At 41.8% G+C, this 18,118-nt stretch overlaps 1 protein-coding gene across 4 annotated transcripts in view; it reads right to left on the minus strand.

Annotated features, from left to right (window-relative positions):
• Nucleotides 1–1,319: 1,319 nt before the first annotated feature.
• ZNF41 (zinc finger protein 41) overlaps nucleotides 1,320–18,118 on the minus strand; it is a 46,652-nt gene continuing 29,853 nt past the window's right edge. For 3 of the 4 annotated variants that reach the window (XM_019823356.3, XM_045050780.1, XM_045050779.1), the window contains exons 3-5: nucleotides 14,618–14,744; nucleotides 14,255–14,350; nucleotides 1,320–4,019 (exon numbers count right to left, since the gene is read on the minus strand). In XM_019823356.3, the coding sequence (XP_019678915.3) occupies nucleotides 1,999–4,019; nucleotides 14,255–14,350; nucleotides 14,618–14,744 (2,244 nt within the window). In that variant the 3' untranslated portion in view covers nucleotides 1,320–1,998. Of the gene's footprint in view, nucleotides 4,020–14,254; nucleotides 14,351–14,617; nucleotides 14,761–18,118 lie in introns of all 4 variants that reach the window. The other variant, XM_045050781.1, reaches the window with a different exon arrangement.

Genomic DNA, 18,118 nt, shown 5'->3' on the forward strand with positions numbered 1-18,118 from the left:
AGCTGAGCATACGGATACCGTATGACTTGGCAGTTCAAATCCTAGATATATATACCTAACGGAAACTCGTAAATATGTTCATTAATAGATAGGCACTAAAATATTTATAGCACCACTATTCCTAATGGCCCCAAGCTGCAGACAACCCAAATGTCCATCAACAGAGGAATAGATAAATATATTGTAGTATATTCACACAATGGAACATAACGTGACAATGAGAATGAATTATCTACAACTACATTTGACCAAATGGATGAATCTCACATTTATAATGTGAATTTAAGAAGACAGACACTAAAGAGTATATTACTAAAATAGGAAATATAATTGTTGGACTCAATTTATATAAAATACCAAACAGACAAAACCATCTGTGCTGTTACAAGTCAGGATAGTGTTTAACTTGGGGATGGGGGACAAGGCCTGGAATGCTTCTGGAGTGCTGGGCTTCTTCATCTGAGTATGTTCACTTTGTGAGAGGTCACTGAACTGTTTGCTCATGCTATCTGCATTTTCTGTGTACATTATACTTTAATAAAAAGGTTTAAAAACAAAATAAAATTGCATGCGAGAAAGCAAGTCCCTTTTCTTATGAGTGTCATAAAAAACCATTTAAGGCAAAATGAGAAAGTGTCTGTATATCAGTGCCTAAAAAAAAGCAGTGCTCTTTCTAGAGAAGTCTCGCAGTTATTCAACTATAATCATATCCGAGACTAACCAAATACAGTGCGAGATGACTTTATCCTGTAGCAATCTACACAAAACTGCTCTTAACGTGCGTGTAGAATGCGAATGTATCTTATGCAAATTGAAAGGAAAACCAAATCAAAGTTTTAGGTACTGAAACCCAATTTGCCAACCACTCCTTTCCAAACAGGAATCCCAAAGAAAGCAGAAGCCTCAGTGGATGAGGGTCAGCATCTAAGGGGATGAGAAGTCTGTGGTCTGCCAGCTTCCATAAACGATAGCTTTTGGGATACAGGTTAGAATGCATGCACGTCTTTTTTGGATGTGAATCGCCTGCTGCCACAGCATGGAATTAATGAGGGAACAATTGCCACCTTCAGAGGTCTGTAAGGCTTAACAACTATATTTCTGTAACATCCACTACAGCCGTGCCTAAGTTGCCAGTTTAAACCTAAAGCGAGACTTTCAGCTTAAAAATTCTATTTCATTTTTTAAAAATATTATATTTTGGGGGTGCCTGGGTGGCTCGGTTGGCTGAGCGCCCGACTTCGGCTCAGGTCACGATCTCAGGGTTCATGAGTTTGAGCCCCACATTGGGCTCTGTGCCGACAGCTCAAAGCCTGGAGCCTGCTTCGGATTCTGTCTCCCTCTCTCTCTGCCCCTCCCCCCCTCACAAATAAATAAACATTAAAAAAATTTTTTTTAAATATTACATTTTTTAAATTCTATGGTGAAGGGAAGAGACAGAACAGTTCCTCATGGCAATCTTTTTTTTGTGTCTTAAATGTCAACGATCACAAAAACTTGTGGCTTCTACTCACAGACCTGCGTTCCCAAATAGTTTTCTGCCTTGACCTTGGTGCTCTAAAAACTCTTCTCCCCGCCCTAGGAATCTGAAAAAGAAGTGGCCAATATCGAGTACTTTTACACCCCGGGGGACGAAGAACTCATCAGTGCCGAATTTATCAAGTCCTTCATCCAAAAAGTGAAACATAACAGGTTCCAAGTCATCTCCTGGGGTCTCTATTTGTACCGCTTGTAGGAGCTTGAGGGTCTGTGGATGAATCATGCACCCAAATAGGACTATTGCTCAAATGCTTTATCAAAGCGTCTCCCTACGCGTCTAATTGCGCGTCAGCTTGCGGCGATGCAGGTACTTGTACTTCCCGTTGACTGAAGGGTACTTGGCTTTGCTTGCCTTCTGTTCACGGAAGCTGTAGTGTCACGGTCACTCCTCTTCCCGTCTACGAGACATCTGACGCGTACCCAGTTGTGAGGTCCAGCTGAAGGCGTTTGCCGCCAGTGCCTTTATAGCTTTTCTCCACTGTGCGTTTTCTGGTGTTTAATGAGGTTTGATCTGTCGGTGAAGGCCTTCTGACATTCTGTACAAGCGTAGGGTTTCTTTCCTGTATGAATGATCTGATGCATGCTCAACGTTGCTTTCTGGATGAAGGCTTTCCCACATTTACTGCATTCATAGTGCCTTTCTCCAGTGTGAGATTTCTGATGGATGGTGAGGCGGGACTTCCAGGTGAAGGTTTTCCCACAGTCACCGCACTTATAGGGTTTCTCTCGGGTATGGATTTTCTGGTGTGTTATCAGATTTGACCTGTCAGTGAAGGCCTTCCCGCATTCAGCGCATATGTTGGGCTTCTCCCCTGTGTGAATTTTCTGATGCACACGGAGTTGTGACTTCTTAGTAAAGCACTTCCCACAGTCACTGCATTCATAGGGCTTCTCTCCAGTATGAATTCTGTGATGTGCAATGAAGTGTGATTTCTGGATGAAGGCCTTCCCACACTCAGGACAAACGTAGGGTTTCTCTCCTGTGTGGATTCTCTGATGCACACTTAGTGTTGATTTCTGGATAAAGGCTTTCCCACATTCATTGCATTCATAGTGTCTCTCTCCGATATGAGACTTCTGATGTATTTTGAGGCGTGACTTCCATATAAAGGCTTTTCCACAGCCATTGCATTTATAGGGTTTCTCTCCAGTGTGAGTTTTCTGGTGTTTAATGAGATTTGACTGGTCACTGAAAGCCTTTCCGCATTCAGCACACATGTAGGGTTTCTCTCCAGTATGAGTCTTCTGATGTGTAGTGAGGTTCGTCCTATGAGTAAAGACCTTTCCGCATTCTGTACATATATAGGGTTTTTCTCCTGTGTGAATTCTTTGATGCACATGGAGTTGTGACTTCTTAGTGAATGATTTTCCACACTCACTGCATTCGTAAGGTTTTTCACCGGTATGGATTCTCTGATGTGTATTGAAATGTGATTTCTGGATGAAAGCCTTCCCACATTCAGTGCATACATAAGGTTTCTCTCCTGTGTGGATTCTCTGATGCATTCTGAGCGCGGACTTTCTTGTAAAGGCTTTCCCACATTCACTGCACGCATAGTGTTTCTCTCCAGTATGAGTCTTCTGATGTATATTAAGGTCTGAATTCTGGGAGAAGCCTCTTCCACATTCACTACATTCATAGGGTTTTTCTCCTGTATGAATTCTCATATGTCTGAAGAGATACGATCTGTGGAAAAAGGCTTTTCCACACTCACTGCACTTATACGGTTTCTGCCCAGTATGAATTTTCTGATGTGTAATGAGGTTTGACTTGAGAGTAAAGGCCTTCCCACACTGAGTACATATATAGGGTTTATCCCCTGTATAAACACTTTGAGGTCCATTAATCTGTGGCTTCTGAGTGAGGGCATTCTCACCTTTATTGCATTCATGGGATTTTCCCTCAGCATGCATTCTCTGATGCTCAAAGAGATGTGACTTCTGGGGGAAGCTCTTTACACACTCAGTACAAACATAAAGTTGCTCCCCGGTCTGAATTTGCTGCTGGGGGATGAGAACTTGTTTGTTGCCAAGATGCTTTTCACATTGATTAATTTTGCAGGCATTTGCCCCTGTGGCAGCATTCTCGGGGGAGGAAGAGCTGTGGGCAAAATTGTTATCATTTCCAAAAATCTTATCAAGGTTCTTTGTTGAATTGCTTTTATTATGGTTATGTAAGTTTAAAGTGTGCTTCAAACTCTTTCCAAATGTGTCATAGTTATGGAGTCTTTTAATTGAAGGAACAAGTTTGGAACTCACGTGAATTATTTTTTCAATATTTTTACATTCACAGCTCAGCACTTTCACAGGACTTAAAGGGTTATTTTGGCTTCCTGGATACCTCTCTAGCTCGCTATTATTTTGCCACAATTCTTCTAAAATGGAACACAATGGAGCTTTTCTTATAGATTGGCCAAATTTCTCACAGGGGAGTGGAACTTTTCCAGAAATTCTCTGTTGTTGTACTTTCCCAATATCCTCACCTAAAACGAAAAAGAAGAAAGTAAAAATGACTCAAAGGGCAATCAGCCCAGGGTACATGTAGTTCAGACAAGATGGGGCGCGTTTGGGGTGGTCTGGCCGTGGATGGGGTACGAGGTGGACACAGAAATGGAAGGGTCCATATGACAATAATGAAAATAGTAATAATGTAGTAATACAAAATTCTTCTAAAGCACTTACTATATACAAAATAATTTTATAGCATTTATGATGCACCAGGCACTGTTCCAAGTGCTTTATGCATAAATAGCTCATTCAGTCCTCACTAACCCCTAAGAGGCAGCTGTCATGACCAGTCAGATGAGAAAACAGAAGTACAGAGAAGTTGTGTAACTTGCTGAAGACCAAATCGCTAATTAAGTGAGGGAGATGGGCTGTGACCCTGGGAATTCATATCCATCATGTAGGAGGTCTTGATAATGAGACTAACCAGAAGAAGAAACCTAAGTCTGTTAAGGGGAATCCTAGCATGGAAGAAATATTTCAGATTATATGTCTTTATTACTTATCAGCTCTAAACCTTTCTCTCTCTTTTTTTAAAAAATTTATTTAGTTTGAGAGAGAGCCGGAGTGTACACGTGAGCGGAGTGGGGGGCGGCACAGAGCGGGAGGGAGAGAATCCCAAGTAGGTTCTGCGAGCCTGACGCTGGGGCTCGATCTCATGAACCGTGAGATCGTGACCTGAGCCGAAATCAAGAGTCGAACGCTTAACTGACTGAGCCACCCAGGCGCCCTTGCTCTGAACCTTTATAACCTCTCTGCTTTGTCTTGCTTTTCCTCTGAACCACAGGAGCACCAACATTAAATTTCTGTGCCTCAGAGACCCATTCCTCTGCAGCTATACCCAACAGTGTTGCAACATCAACCATCCAAATAGTAAATAGGTATCTGTGCTCCAACTCTATAGCCAGCTGCATGTTTTCCTTGGTCCCAGGGATCTATGCTTTCAACAAGAGCCAGATAGGAGAGGAAAAGCCACCTGAGGCAGAAAGTACAAGCCGTCCGCCCACAACTAATTGCACTTGCATTTACCAGCCTGCCTTTGTCCTCACCAGCGAAAAGTATGAGCAGAAGAGGTATGTGCAGCTTCCAAGCCGGGCCTGAAGTCAGTGGGAAAAACTCCTCTTTTCTCCTTTCTCCTTCCCACTGGACTCAGCAGTGACCCAACATTAACCACGCAGCTGACAATGGTGCCCTGGGGGATGGCAGGGCAATGACTTGGAACATGGCCCCTGAGTGACCCGTCAGGGGTAGAGTTGACCTGTTGACTGCATCCGTTCACCTCCGAATTCTTACATAAGAGAATTTATACTGAGTTTGTTGTTTGGTTTCTCTGCATATTCAAAATGTATTGTCCTTGCTATTAGCTCTAATTTCAGTACACTTCCAGGGAGGTTCTATCTGCTGTGAGTGTAGAAAGCCGACAGGGTGCCGCTCATATTGATACCTAATTTGGCCCAGTTTTCTGCTCCAACAGAAAGGCTGAACATGTTAACATTTCTTCCCTTTCCAAGTATAATGTATGGTCCTTTGAATTTCCCTGAGCAGACACTTGCAAAATCCTGCCAAAAGAGAGCAAGATATCCTCCGCTGCCTATCTCCCCAAATTCAATAACTGGAAGTTTGCCAAACATTTTCCAGGCTCTGCCTCAGTGAACTGAAGAATAAACATGCCAGGTACCAACCTATTGCCTCTCAGCTCTGAATCCACTCCCCTTTGCCTGCTCTACAAAAATGGATGTGAGTCTCTTTAGATATGTTTCCTTTGCCAACTGGCATGATGTTGGGCCTTTTCGGCACCGGGTGATGGAGAAACACTGCAGGAGGAAGGGGTTTTGCTTCCTGGTTACTGTGGGCCCACTCAGCAGCCCCCCTGCCGTCCCAGCAAGGGCAGCTCGTCAGCCACCGGGCTTCCTGCAGCCACCCGTGGCTTCGCCACCACCACGCTGCTGATGCACTTCTAGCTCTCCGGGCGCCCAGGTCTTGCAGTGTGGGCGGCTTCTCTAGACCTCAGCTCCTGCGGTGGGGACGACTTTTCGAGCACCTACCTCCTGTGGCTCATACGGCTTGCCAAGCACCCAGCTCCCGTAAACTCTGGGAGCTTCTCTAGCTCCAGGTTTGTGCAGTGCGACATGGCCAGCAGCACTCAGCAGTTTACCCTAGCACCCCTCTCAGACGATTCGTAGGGGGCTGCCTCCGCTGAGAAGCTTCCGCATGATCAGCTTTCTCTGGAACCCCAGAGAGCCGATTTCCAGCGAGTTCCACCAGTACGGCACCACAGTAACTCTTCTTCAGTGCTGTGAGCCAATGGCTGTGCCTCCCATCAAGGTCTGGATTCATCCCCGGGAAGCAAGGGAGGCCCTTCCTTGGGTGTTCAATCACAGCCCTAGAGGTACCAGCTGTTCTTTTTATCTGCTATTCCTTTATTCTTTAGATTTCTCTTTACTTTTACTAGCTAATCTCTTGTCACTTCAATCTCACCGTAGCCAATCATTCTTTATGTTATACTTTCGCTGTTCAAATTAGTAGGTAGTTTCTGTCTCCTGCTCAGCCCCTGAGTTATACAAGAAGAAACAGGCTCTTAGTTCTGGGAACTTTCTAAAAACAGAGAGGTAAAAGCCTCAGTTACCACATAGTCTAAAGTCTGTGCTTTCTTTCTGAGCCCCTGTGGAAAGAAAGGTGAGAAAGAGGAAAGAGCCACATATGCTAGAGTCACTGAGCCAGGGGCGCCTGGGTGGCTCAGTCGGTTAAGCAGCTTCGGCTCAGGTCATGATCTCGCGGTCCGTGAGTTCAAGCCCCGAGTCGGGCTCTGTGCTGACAGCTCAGAGCCCGGAGCCTGTTTCAGATTCTGTGTCTCCCTCTCTCTGACCCTTCCCCGTTCATGCTCTGTCTCTCTCTGTCTCAAAAATAAATAAACGTTAAAAAAAAAAAAAAAAAAGAGTCACTGAGCCATTTCATGGAACACCGAAATCTGATCACCAGGTGAAAATGTATCACTGAATAGACAGAGCACAGAATAAAGAGTCTGATTCATAGAACACTAACACATATGGTAGACATAAGTAAAAATTCTTAAATGCACATCAAAAAAAAATCAGCAAAATGAAAAAGCAACCTCTGTAATGTGAAAACATTTTTGCAAGTCATATATCTGATAAGGAGTTAATATAAAGAACTCATACAACTCAATAGGAAAAAAGAAATAAACCGATTAAAAATGGGTAGAAGAACTGAACAGACAGTTTTCCAAAGAAGACATCAAAATGGGGCTCCTGGGTGACTCAGTCGGTTAAGCGTCAGACTCTCCATTTGGCTCAGGTCATGATCTCACGGTTTGTGAGATTGAGCCCCACGTCAGGCTCCATGCTGTCAGCAAGGAGCCTGCTTGGGATTCCCTCTCTCCCCCTCTCTCTCTGCCCCTCCCCCACTCTCACTCTCTCTGGCGTGCTCTCTCTCTCAAAATAAATAAATAAACATTTTAAAACAAAAACACGGGGCGCCTGGGTGGCGCAGTCGGTTAAGCGTCCGACTTCAGCCAGGTCACGATCTCGCGGTCCGGGAATTCGAGCCCCGCGTCAGGCTCTGGGCTGATGGCTCGGAGCCTGGAGCCTGTTTCCGATTCTGTGTCTCCCTCTCTCTCTGCCCCTCCCCCGTTCATGCTCTGTCTCTCTCTGTCCCAAAAATAAATAAACGTTGAAAAAAAAATTTAAAAAAAATAAATAAAACAAAAACACAAAGAAGACATCCAAATGGCCAACAGGTACATGAAAAGGTGCTCAACATCACTAATCACCAGGGAAATGCAAGTCAAAACCACAATGAGATACCACCTCACACCTGCTACAGTGGCTACATCAAGATGACAGATAAGAGGTGTTGCTGAGGGTGAAGAAAAGGGAGTCCTTGTGCATTGTTGGTAGCGATGCAAATTGGTACAGCCGCTATGGAAAACAGTACAGAGGTTCCTTGAAAAATTAAAAGCGGAACTACCACATGATTTAGCGATCCCCCTTCTGGGTATATATCCATAAGAACAGAAATGAGGATCTCGTAGAGATATCTGCACTCTTGTATTCATTGCAGCATTATTCACAATAACAAGATATGGACACAATCTGTCAGTCAACGTTGAATCGATAAAGAAGATATATATATACACCCAAGGCAATATAATTCAGCCATGAGAAAAATATTGTGCCATTTGTTAGAACCTGGCTGAATCTTAAGGGTATTATGCTAAATGAAACAAGTCAGACAAAGACAAATACTGTATGGTATTATCACTTGTATGTGGAATCTAAAAGAAGTCAAACTCGGACTAGAGTGGTGGTTACCTGGGGTTGGGGGTGAAGGAAATGGAAGTATTGGTCAAAGGGTACAAACTGCCGGTTCTAGGTTCTATGAGGAACGAGTTCTGAGGATCTAAGATACGGCATGGTAATTCGGGCTCACGATACTGTATCATACACTTGAAAGGTGTTAAGAGAGTAAGTCTTAAATGTTCTCACCACAAAAAAGAATTGGTAACTAGGTGACAGGATGGAGATATTAGCGAAGGCTGTGGTGTTAATTATTTTGCAATACATAAAGGTATTAAATCAACATATTGTATACCTTAAGCTTATATAATGTTATGTGTCAATTATATCTCAATAAAGCTGGGGGGAAATAGCATAAAATGTGGTATGTTTAGGGGGTGCCTGGGTAGCTCAGTTGGTTAAGTGTCCGACTTTGGCTCAGGTCACGATCTCAATGGTTCGTGAGTTTGAGCCCCGTGTTGGGCTCTGTGCTGACACCTCAGAGCCTGGAGCCTGCTTCGGATTCTGTCTCCCTCCCTCTCTATGCCTCCCCCCACTTGCACTCTGTTTGTCTCTCTCTCAAAAATAAATAAACAGTAAAAATGTGGTATACTTAGGGATAAATTTGACAAAAGATGCACAAAACGTCTATACTGAAAGGTAGAAGATATCACTGAGAGGAAGTAAAGAACGCCTAAATAAATGGAAATGTATAACTTATTCATGGCTTCGAAGACTCAATAATGTTAAGATGTCAGTTCTCTCCAAACTGAGCCACAGAGTCAACATAATCCCAGTCAAAATTCACTTTTGTAGAAATTGAAACACTGATTCTAAAATTCAAATGGATATACACAGTACTCAGATAGCCAAAACAATTGAAAGAGAAGAACAAGGTTGGAGGGCTAACACTGCATGATTTCAAATTTATTATATACTAATCAAAACAGTGTGGGAATAGTATAAAGATAAATGAATAGATCACAGGAATGGAGTAAAGACTCCAGAAAGAGATCCACACACATATGGCAACTGATTTTCAATAAACATGCAAAGGCAAATCAGTTGACAAAGGATCATGTTTTTTTCTAATTTTTGTTTTTGTTTTTGTTTTTTTGTTTTTTTGTTTTTTTTTGAGAGAGAGCACAAGTGGGAGGGGGCAGAGAGAAGGGGACAGAGGATCTGAAGTGAGCTCTATGCTGACAGCAAGGAGCCTGACATAAGCCTTGAACTCATGAACTGAGAGACCATGACTTGAGCCAAAGTTGGACATTCAACTGACTAAGCCAACCAGGTGCCCCAAGAAAGGATCGTTTATTTTAATCTTTTTTTTAAATGTTTACTTTTTGAGAGAGAGAGAGAGAGAGAGAGCGTGCGAGAGAGAGAATCCGAAGCAGGCTCTGTACTGAGAGCAGAGAGCCTGATGCAAGGCTCAAACACACAAACTGTGAGATCATGACTTGAGCCAAAGTGGGACGCTTAACCAACTGAGCCACCCAGGAGCCCCAGCATCATTTTTTAAAAAATAAATGATGCTGGAATAATTGGATGGCCATGTGTAAAAAAGTGAACTTTGATCCATACTTGAATCACATAAAAAATTAATAGAAAAGAGATCACAGAACCAAATATAAAATCTAAATTTTCTGTGACCTTGGATTAGGTAAAGATTTCATAGATACAAACCCCAAACACACTCTGTAAAAGAAGAAAATAGATAAATTAGGCTCTGTCAAAATTTACAATGTCTCATGAGAGGTGCCCGGGCGGCTCAGTCGGTTAAGCATCCGACTTCAGCTCAGGTCATGATCTCACAGTTCGTGAGTTCGAGCCTGGTGTTGTGCTCTGTGCTGACAGCTTGGAGCCTGGAGCCTTCAGCCTGCTTCAGATTCTGTGTCTTTCTCTTCTCTCTGTCCCTTCCCCACTTCATGCGCTCTCTCTCTCTCTCTCATTCTCTCTCTCTCTCAAAAATAAACATTAAAAAAAATTTAATGAAAACTTAAAAAAAATAAATAGTGGGAGAGAGCCAAAGCATAAGAGACTGTTAAAAACTGAGAACAAACTGAGGGTTGATGGGGGGTGGGAGGGAGGAGAGGGTGGGTGATGGGTATTGAAGAGGGCACCTTTTGGGATGAGCACTGGGTGTTGTATGGAAACCAATTTGTCAATAAATTTCATATATTAAATAAATAAATAAATAAATAAATAAATAAATAAATAAAATGTCTCATGAAAGACACTGATAAGAAAATAAAAAGAAAAATTTGCAAAACACATATCTTATAACTTGTGTTCAGAATATGCAAAGAACTTTCAAAACTCAATAAGAACACAAAGTTCCCTATAGAAAACTGGACAAAATATTTGTACAAATACTCCATCAGGGAAGATATATGGATGTTAACTATTAGACATTACAAACATGCTAGTTAAAACCATAGTAAGATACTACCACCCACCTACTAAAATGGCTAAAAACATTTTAAATGGACAATTCCAAATGCTGGTAAAGATGGAGATCAACTGGAATTTTCATACATAGCTGGCTAGGATGTAAAATTTTACAGCTGCTTTAAAACTCAGTTTGGCAGTTTCTAATAAAATTAAACATACACTTACTATACAACCCAGGAATCCCACTCCCAGGTATTTACCCTAGAGAACTGAAGTCTTCTCATCACACAAAATCAGTAAATAGACTTCATAGCACTTTTATTTATAATCACCCAAACTGGAAACCATCCAAATAGCCCTCAAGTAGTGGATACACAAACCGTGGTACATTTATACAGTGGAATACCACTCAGCAATAAAAAAATAACAAACAATGGAAACATACAAGAGGATGAATGAGTTTTTAATGCATTATACTAAGTGAAAGAAGCCAGGCTCAAAAAGCTTCGTGCTATATGATTCCATATATATGACATTCTGGAAAAGGCAAACCTTATAAGGACAGAAAAAAGATGAGTATTTTTCAGGGCCAGAAGTAGTGGGAAGAAGTGACAACAAAGGGGTGTGGTGTAATTTTTTGCTCTATATTCTTGACAGTGGTGGCGGTGGTTATAGGACTGTATGCATTTGTCAAAACGCATAGAATTATTTACATTGATAAATTATTAATATCAATTACTGATAGCAATATCAATAAACCATAAAACTGTTTAAAATGGAGATGAGTAGAGGTTATAGAAAATATACAGATACAAGTTTGAATTGGAAATATGTGGCCATATTGTTTATCTCTTTGAAAGAAGAGTTTAATTATGACATACTAATTAATTGTTGGGTTTATTTCATAAAGCTGACAGCATAAATGGAATGTTTTAGGTAATGACATCTGTCATTAGCACTTAAAGAATGGAATCAGCAAATTCAATCAGGAATAGAATCATCGTAATCCAAGCATAAGAAAATAAGAAGCTGGTTTTAGGTGGTATTACTGGGAATTGAGAAGATGAGCTGAGATCCAAAAATGATATTTGCAAAAATGGAAGGGCACTAGGAACTGCAGGTAATTAATTAAAAAAAAAGACTAAAAGATTTAAGAAGCACTGACAGACTGTGACAGAATTTGAAGGTGAGAAGGTAATGCGTGAGATGATTCAAATTTCTTATGTACTGAGGATCAAGAGAAACATCTCAAGGAAACTTTCTAGGAAGCCAAATCTAGTACTAAAGTACCAGTGAAGGGGAACCTGGGTGGGACAGTCGGTTGAGTCTCAGACTCTTGATTTTGGCTCAAGTCATGATCCCAGGGCCGTGGGATCGAGTCCTGTGTCAGGCTCCCTGGTGAGCATGGAGCCTACTTGGGATTCTCTCTTTCTCTCTGCCCCTCTCTCTTGCTCGTACGCCTGCCTCTCTAAAATAAAATTTAAAAATTAAAAAATAAATTTAAAAAATAACGTACCAGGGGCACCTGGGTGGCTCAGTCTGTTCAACATCGGACTCTAGGATTTGGCTCAGGTCATTATCTTGCGGTTCATGGGTTTCAGCCCTGCATCATCAGTACAGAGCCTGCCTTGGATTCTCTTTCTATCCCTCTCTCTCTGCCCCTCCCCTGCTATCTTTCTCCTCCCCTCTCAAAATAAATAACCATAAAAATAAGTAAATAGGGGTATCCATATGGCTCAGTTAAGCATTGGACTTAGGCTCAGGTCATGATCTCATAGTTTGTGAGTTCGAGCCCTGCATTGGGCTCTGTACTGACAGCTCAGAGCCTAGAGCCTGCTTCTGATTCTGTTTCTCCCTCTCTCTCTGCCCCTCCCCTGCTCACACTCTGTCTCTCTCTCTGTCTCTAAAAAATAAACATGAAAAAAATTTAAAAAAATAAGTAAGTAAATAAATAAAGTGCCAGAGAAAACCGGACTGGGGATGTCAAAAGCAGAGTCATCAGAATTCAGTATGGATGAATCCTTGCATGTATATGAAGGAAAGACTGGTGAACAGTAGGCAGGGTCCCTAGAGCAAACTCATGTATGGGGATAAGGAAGAGGAGAAGACTGGGAAAAAGGGCAGGTAATAAATTGGATGTAAACCAGTAAGAAACCGAGGAAACCATAAGAGACTCTTAAATACAGAGAACAAACTGAGGGTTTCCTGGAGGGGAGGTGGGTGAGGGGCGGATAGGCTAGATGGGTGATGGGTACTAAGGAGGGCACTTGTTATGATGAGCACTGGGTGTTGTATGGAAGTGATGAATCACTGAATTCTCCTCCTGAAACCAATGCTACACTATATGTTAACTAACTTGGATTAAAATAAATTTAAAAAAAAAGAAAAAAGAAGAAGAAAAAAGAAGGTAACAATAAAAATTTGAACATATAGAATTGAAGAGAAAAAAAAAAAAAGAAACAGACAGGAAACTCAAGCAAAACACGGGGAACATGAACAAGGTCACTCATAGAAGAGGAAACTCAAACAGACCACAACAGATCAGTCATGAAAGGCTGAAACTAGGTATTGGAGAGATGTGCAATAAAAAAATGAGATACCACTTTATACCCATTGTTGGCCAAAAGATGAGAAAGCTTGGTTCTACTAATCGTTGGCAGAAACTATTGCTAGTATAGACTCGTTCAGTCAACCTGAGAACAATATGGTGGCACTCAGTCAAATTCAGGATGGAAAAATACAATGATCAGGCAAATCCCTTCTTCTGTAAACATCCCCTGAGACATTCTCACCCTCCATAAGGGAACACTGCTGTAGAAAGTTCTCGCAGAGCTGTTTGTATTAGCTGGGAGCTTCATTTAGCAACAACCCTAGGTTCCGCCACAGGGTGAATGGTTAAGATGTGCTGCTGGCACAGGGGGGATGCTTTGCAGCAGTCTGAAGGAGGGAAGCCAGCGGAATACACTGCAGTATGGACAGACCTCATGGATGAGTGAGAAAGAGGAACAGAATTAAGACACGTGGTGCAACACAATTTACATACACTAAGAATACCTACTCACACACCAACCCTCCAGGCTTTAAAAGACCACCGCACAAATTCAAAGACCAGACGCAGTAGGTCAGTTGCCCCTGGGAGGACATGTAGGGAAGGAGCATGTGGAATTGGCATAAAAGGGAAGACATTTTAGAATACCTGAACATACAAGGAAAGAGTCTAAGATAAAGGGGGTGGGAGTGGAGTAGAGAGAATAAAAAGGCCTTAAATAAGATAAGGCGGCACGTGTGTGATTCAGGGTGCAGAGACTAGAGACAGCTCTCCTGTCAAAAAGCCAAACAACCAAGACAATGGCTTTTTGCGAGGGTTGTACTTAGAGACGTTGTTTAGGTATCAAAGACGCTTCTGTCAACCATCTCCAATAAACGACAAACGTTTAGAACTTTCAAGGCCGGTTATCTTCACAGCCTCTTCTAGAAAGAGTCGATTTGTTTTTGTGTCCCCCATCTGCTCTGGTCACACTCACCTGAACAGCTCTGATGTGGGGTTTCTCCCTCCAATGTCCATGGCCCTTCTCCTTGCTCCAATTTGAAGATGACCTCTGGTTTGGGAACCTGGTACCCTGTTGACAGGACATGATACAGGATTGGGTCCAGCTAATTGGGTTTCAGGGGACTTTCAGTGGCATTTCCATTTGCCCTTCAGAAAAGTAATCACGCATTGCACCGGGAACAGGGTAATAATAATAGTCATGGAAAGGGGATGAAGAATCTTGGACCAATCAAGGATGACACCATCACACACTTAAGATGTTCCAGAACACTCAGCAGCTGAGAATGGAAATAGCACACTGACGCCCCTGGCAGACACACAGGGCAGCTGTGCTTACCCACTGAGCGCAGGTGGCTGTAGTTCTCCAGTGTCACATCCCGGTACAGGCGTCTCTGAGCAGGGTCCAAATGCTGCCACTCTTCCCTGCTGAAGTTCACGGTCACATCCTCGAATGACACGGAGACCTGTAACAACACAATCCTGTTCAAGGCAATATGGTCAGCACTGGGGGGTTGGATAGAAGGCAAATAGGAAGTTGTTTTCAATGACGTATCTGTATATGACATAATGACATAATGTATCACACAGGGTTTGCACTCAGTGTCTGGTTTTGTATTTTATGAGAGGAAAAAAAAAACTTGTTGAAGTATCTTAGCATTCATTGCGTATATAGTACATTTATTCATTGATTTATGCAGTCATTCTTTTTCAAAAATGAGGATTAAATTAGGCTTTGTTTAAATCCGCTAGTTAATGTGGGCACTATATACATTTACTGCTTGATTATGTGCCAGCCATGGCAACATAGAATTGAATGAACTAGAATTGACTAAAAAGAAACGTAGGGGAAAAGGCAAAACAATAAAGCCTTTAAAATTAATGCAGAAAATTCCTTCCCAGGTTTTGGCACCAAAAAAAAAAAAAAAATGCAGAAAAAAGACATGATCTCAGATTAGGAAAATAATTCTCAAAACAAGATGCAAAAAAACATTAACCATAAAGAAAGATTGATGTCTGGCTACAACACGTTTTAAAACTTCTATTTATTTAAAAGACAGCATTATAAGAGAACAAAAGGAAAGCCACGGAAAAGGAGAAGATATCTGCAACACATAGTACTGTCAAAGGGTTCATATCTAGAGGATGTAAAGAACTCTTACAAGCCAATAAGAAGAAAAGAGAGCGCCAAGTAGAAAAGTGGGCAAAGCATTTGAACAGGCATTTTACAAAAGGGGAAATCCAAGGTTTCAATAAACATGAAAAGGGCTTAACCTTGGTAACCAGGGAATGCAAATTTAAACCACAGTGAGACACCACTATATGGCTTCTAGAATGTCCTCAATAAAAAAGACTGATAGTATGGAGTGTTGAGGAGAATATGGTGCAATGAGAGCTCTCATATTGTTGATGGTGTAAATTGGCACAACCACGTTAGAAGGCATTTTTTCTTTATTGGGTAATGTTGAAACATGCATACGCTAGGACATAGTGATTCCATTCATGGAAATATGCCCAATCTGAATATGCATACATGTGCAATTAGAGGCATGGTCAAGAATATTTATGGCAGCATTATTCAAATGTGTGTAATATTTCATGATAAAAAGTTAAAAATTACTAATTAAAAAAATCAGTGTTCAACATAATAGTAACAATATCTACTCTGTGAAAAATATTAAGAATAGTTTCTTAGTTGCTTTCATTTGCATAATCTCTAAGCATATACCCCACCCACTCACAAACTAACCAAGACCAGTTTTCTGCTAGAGAGATCTGGGGAGTTGAAGGAGAGAACCATGTGAATGTATTACCTATTCAAAAATTAAGTTAGGGATGCTTAGGTGGCTTAGTCGGTTAAGGGTCCGACTTCGGCTCAGGTCATGAACTTGCAGTTTGTGCGTTTGAGCCCTGCATCGGACTCTGTGCTGACAGCTCAGAGCCTAGAGCCTGCTTCCAATTCTGTGTTTCCCTCTCTGTCTGCCTCTCCCTGCTCGTGCTCGCTCACTCTCTCTCGCTGTCTCTCTCTTTCTCTCAAAAATAAACAAACATTTAAAAACAAAAAAAATAAGTTAAAAATTACCAATGGGACCAAAATGGAATAGACATAATTCTTCCTAGGTCTCCTGCTAAGTATAGCTAAAACCCCTGGATATTATATATAAGACAAAGATAAGAATACTCTGGCCGTTGGAGAGAGGGAGGCAAACCTGTCATGATCCTCAGGTGCTAGAGAAACTGGCAACTTAGAATGCCAACTGGCACAGGCAGAAACAGCCAGAGAAATCTGCTTTCATTAGTTCAAGTACCAGGAAAAAGGCAACGTAGCAAGAGAGAAAAACCTAGATAATATTGCCCTGTTCCAGCCAGGCATCACAGAAATAACTGTGCCCCCTACTTCCATTCTTATCAGTAAAGGCTGAATGGGGAGGCTAGATTTTCATTCCAGCCTGTGGGTAATAAGACCCTTCCCCCACAGCGTCAATTTAGGCTAGGTGGGGATCTTGGACTCCACCCCTGACTCAAAAACTCGGTGTCAGTCTTGTCTTCCCACTAGGGTGGTGTCAGAGGTGGTCTGGTGGAAAGCCTGAAATTCTACCCACCCCCTCCCAGTAGCAACAAGGTGCTTGGCGCCTTCTGGGGTGTCAAAGGAGGCCAAGTGGGGAACTTGAACTTCCACTTCCACGTGGCAGTAAGGAGGATTTTTCTGAATCCTCTTCCGAATTCTCTTCAGAAAAAGAAGATTCTCCTTTTCTAGCAGAACAGTGTCAGAGGAGGCCTATTAAACACAAGATTTAAATAATATCAAAGTCTCATAGTTCCCCAAAATATCCAGGACATAATTGAAAATCAGGCATCATGTGAAGAAGCAGAAAAATCTCAACTGGAACGAGAAAAGATAATCAACAGACACCAACACTGAGATGAGACAGAAGTTAGAATGATCTGACAAGAATTTTAAAGCAGCTATCATAAAAATGTTTCAATACACTTAAATTTGAAAATAGAAAGTCTCAGCAGAGAAAGAAAAGATATAAAGACAAACTGAATGGAAATTTCAGAACTGAAAAATACAATGACTAAAAATTTAAAACTCAACTGTGGGCTCAGCAGCAGAATAGACAGTACAGAGGAAAGACTCAGAGAACTTGACCACGGAACAATGGAAATGATCCAATATGAACAGAAAGAAAATTGGCTGGAAAAAAATGAGCAGAGCCTCAGGGACCTGTGAGACTATAATCGGAGATCTGGCATTGGTGTCATCCGAGTCCCAGGAGGAAGGGAGAAAGAGTGTGGGGCTGAAAGAGTATTTGAAGAAATTGACCAGAATTTTCTCAAATTTGGCAAAAGTATCAACTTAGAGATTCGAGAAGCTGAGCGAACCCCAAAAGGGTAAGCCAAAGAAATCTACACCAAGACACATTATAATCAAACTTCGGAAAGCTAAAGACAAAGAAAAAAATCTTGCAATCAGCAAGAGAGAAACCACAACTTACCTATTGGGGAAAAACAATTAAAGTGACAGTGGATTTCTCATCAGAAACCATGGGGGAGAGAAGGAAGTGGCCCAACAGTTTTCAAGGGCTGGAAGAAGAGAACTGGCAACTCTGAATTCCGTATCTGGCTCTGGCAAAACTATCCTTAAGAAATGAAGTGGCACTGGCCAATACATACATGAAAAGGTGCTTGGCATCATTAATTATGCGGGAAATATGAATCCAAACTACCATGAGATACTACCTCACACCCACGAGAATGGCTAGCATCAGAAAGTCAGATAGCGACAAGTGCTGGTGAGGATGTGGAGAAATTGGAGCCTTTATATATTGCTGGGGGA

This window comes from Felis catus, chromosome X, assembly GCF_018350175.1.
Source record: "Felis catus isolate Fca126 chromosome X, F.catus_Fca126_mat1.0, whole genome shotgun sequence".
Classification (NCBI taxonomy): domain Eukaryota; kingdom Metazoa; phylum Chordata; class Mammalia; order Carnivora; family Felidae; genus Felis; species Felis catus.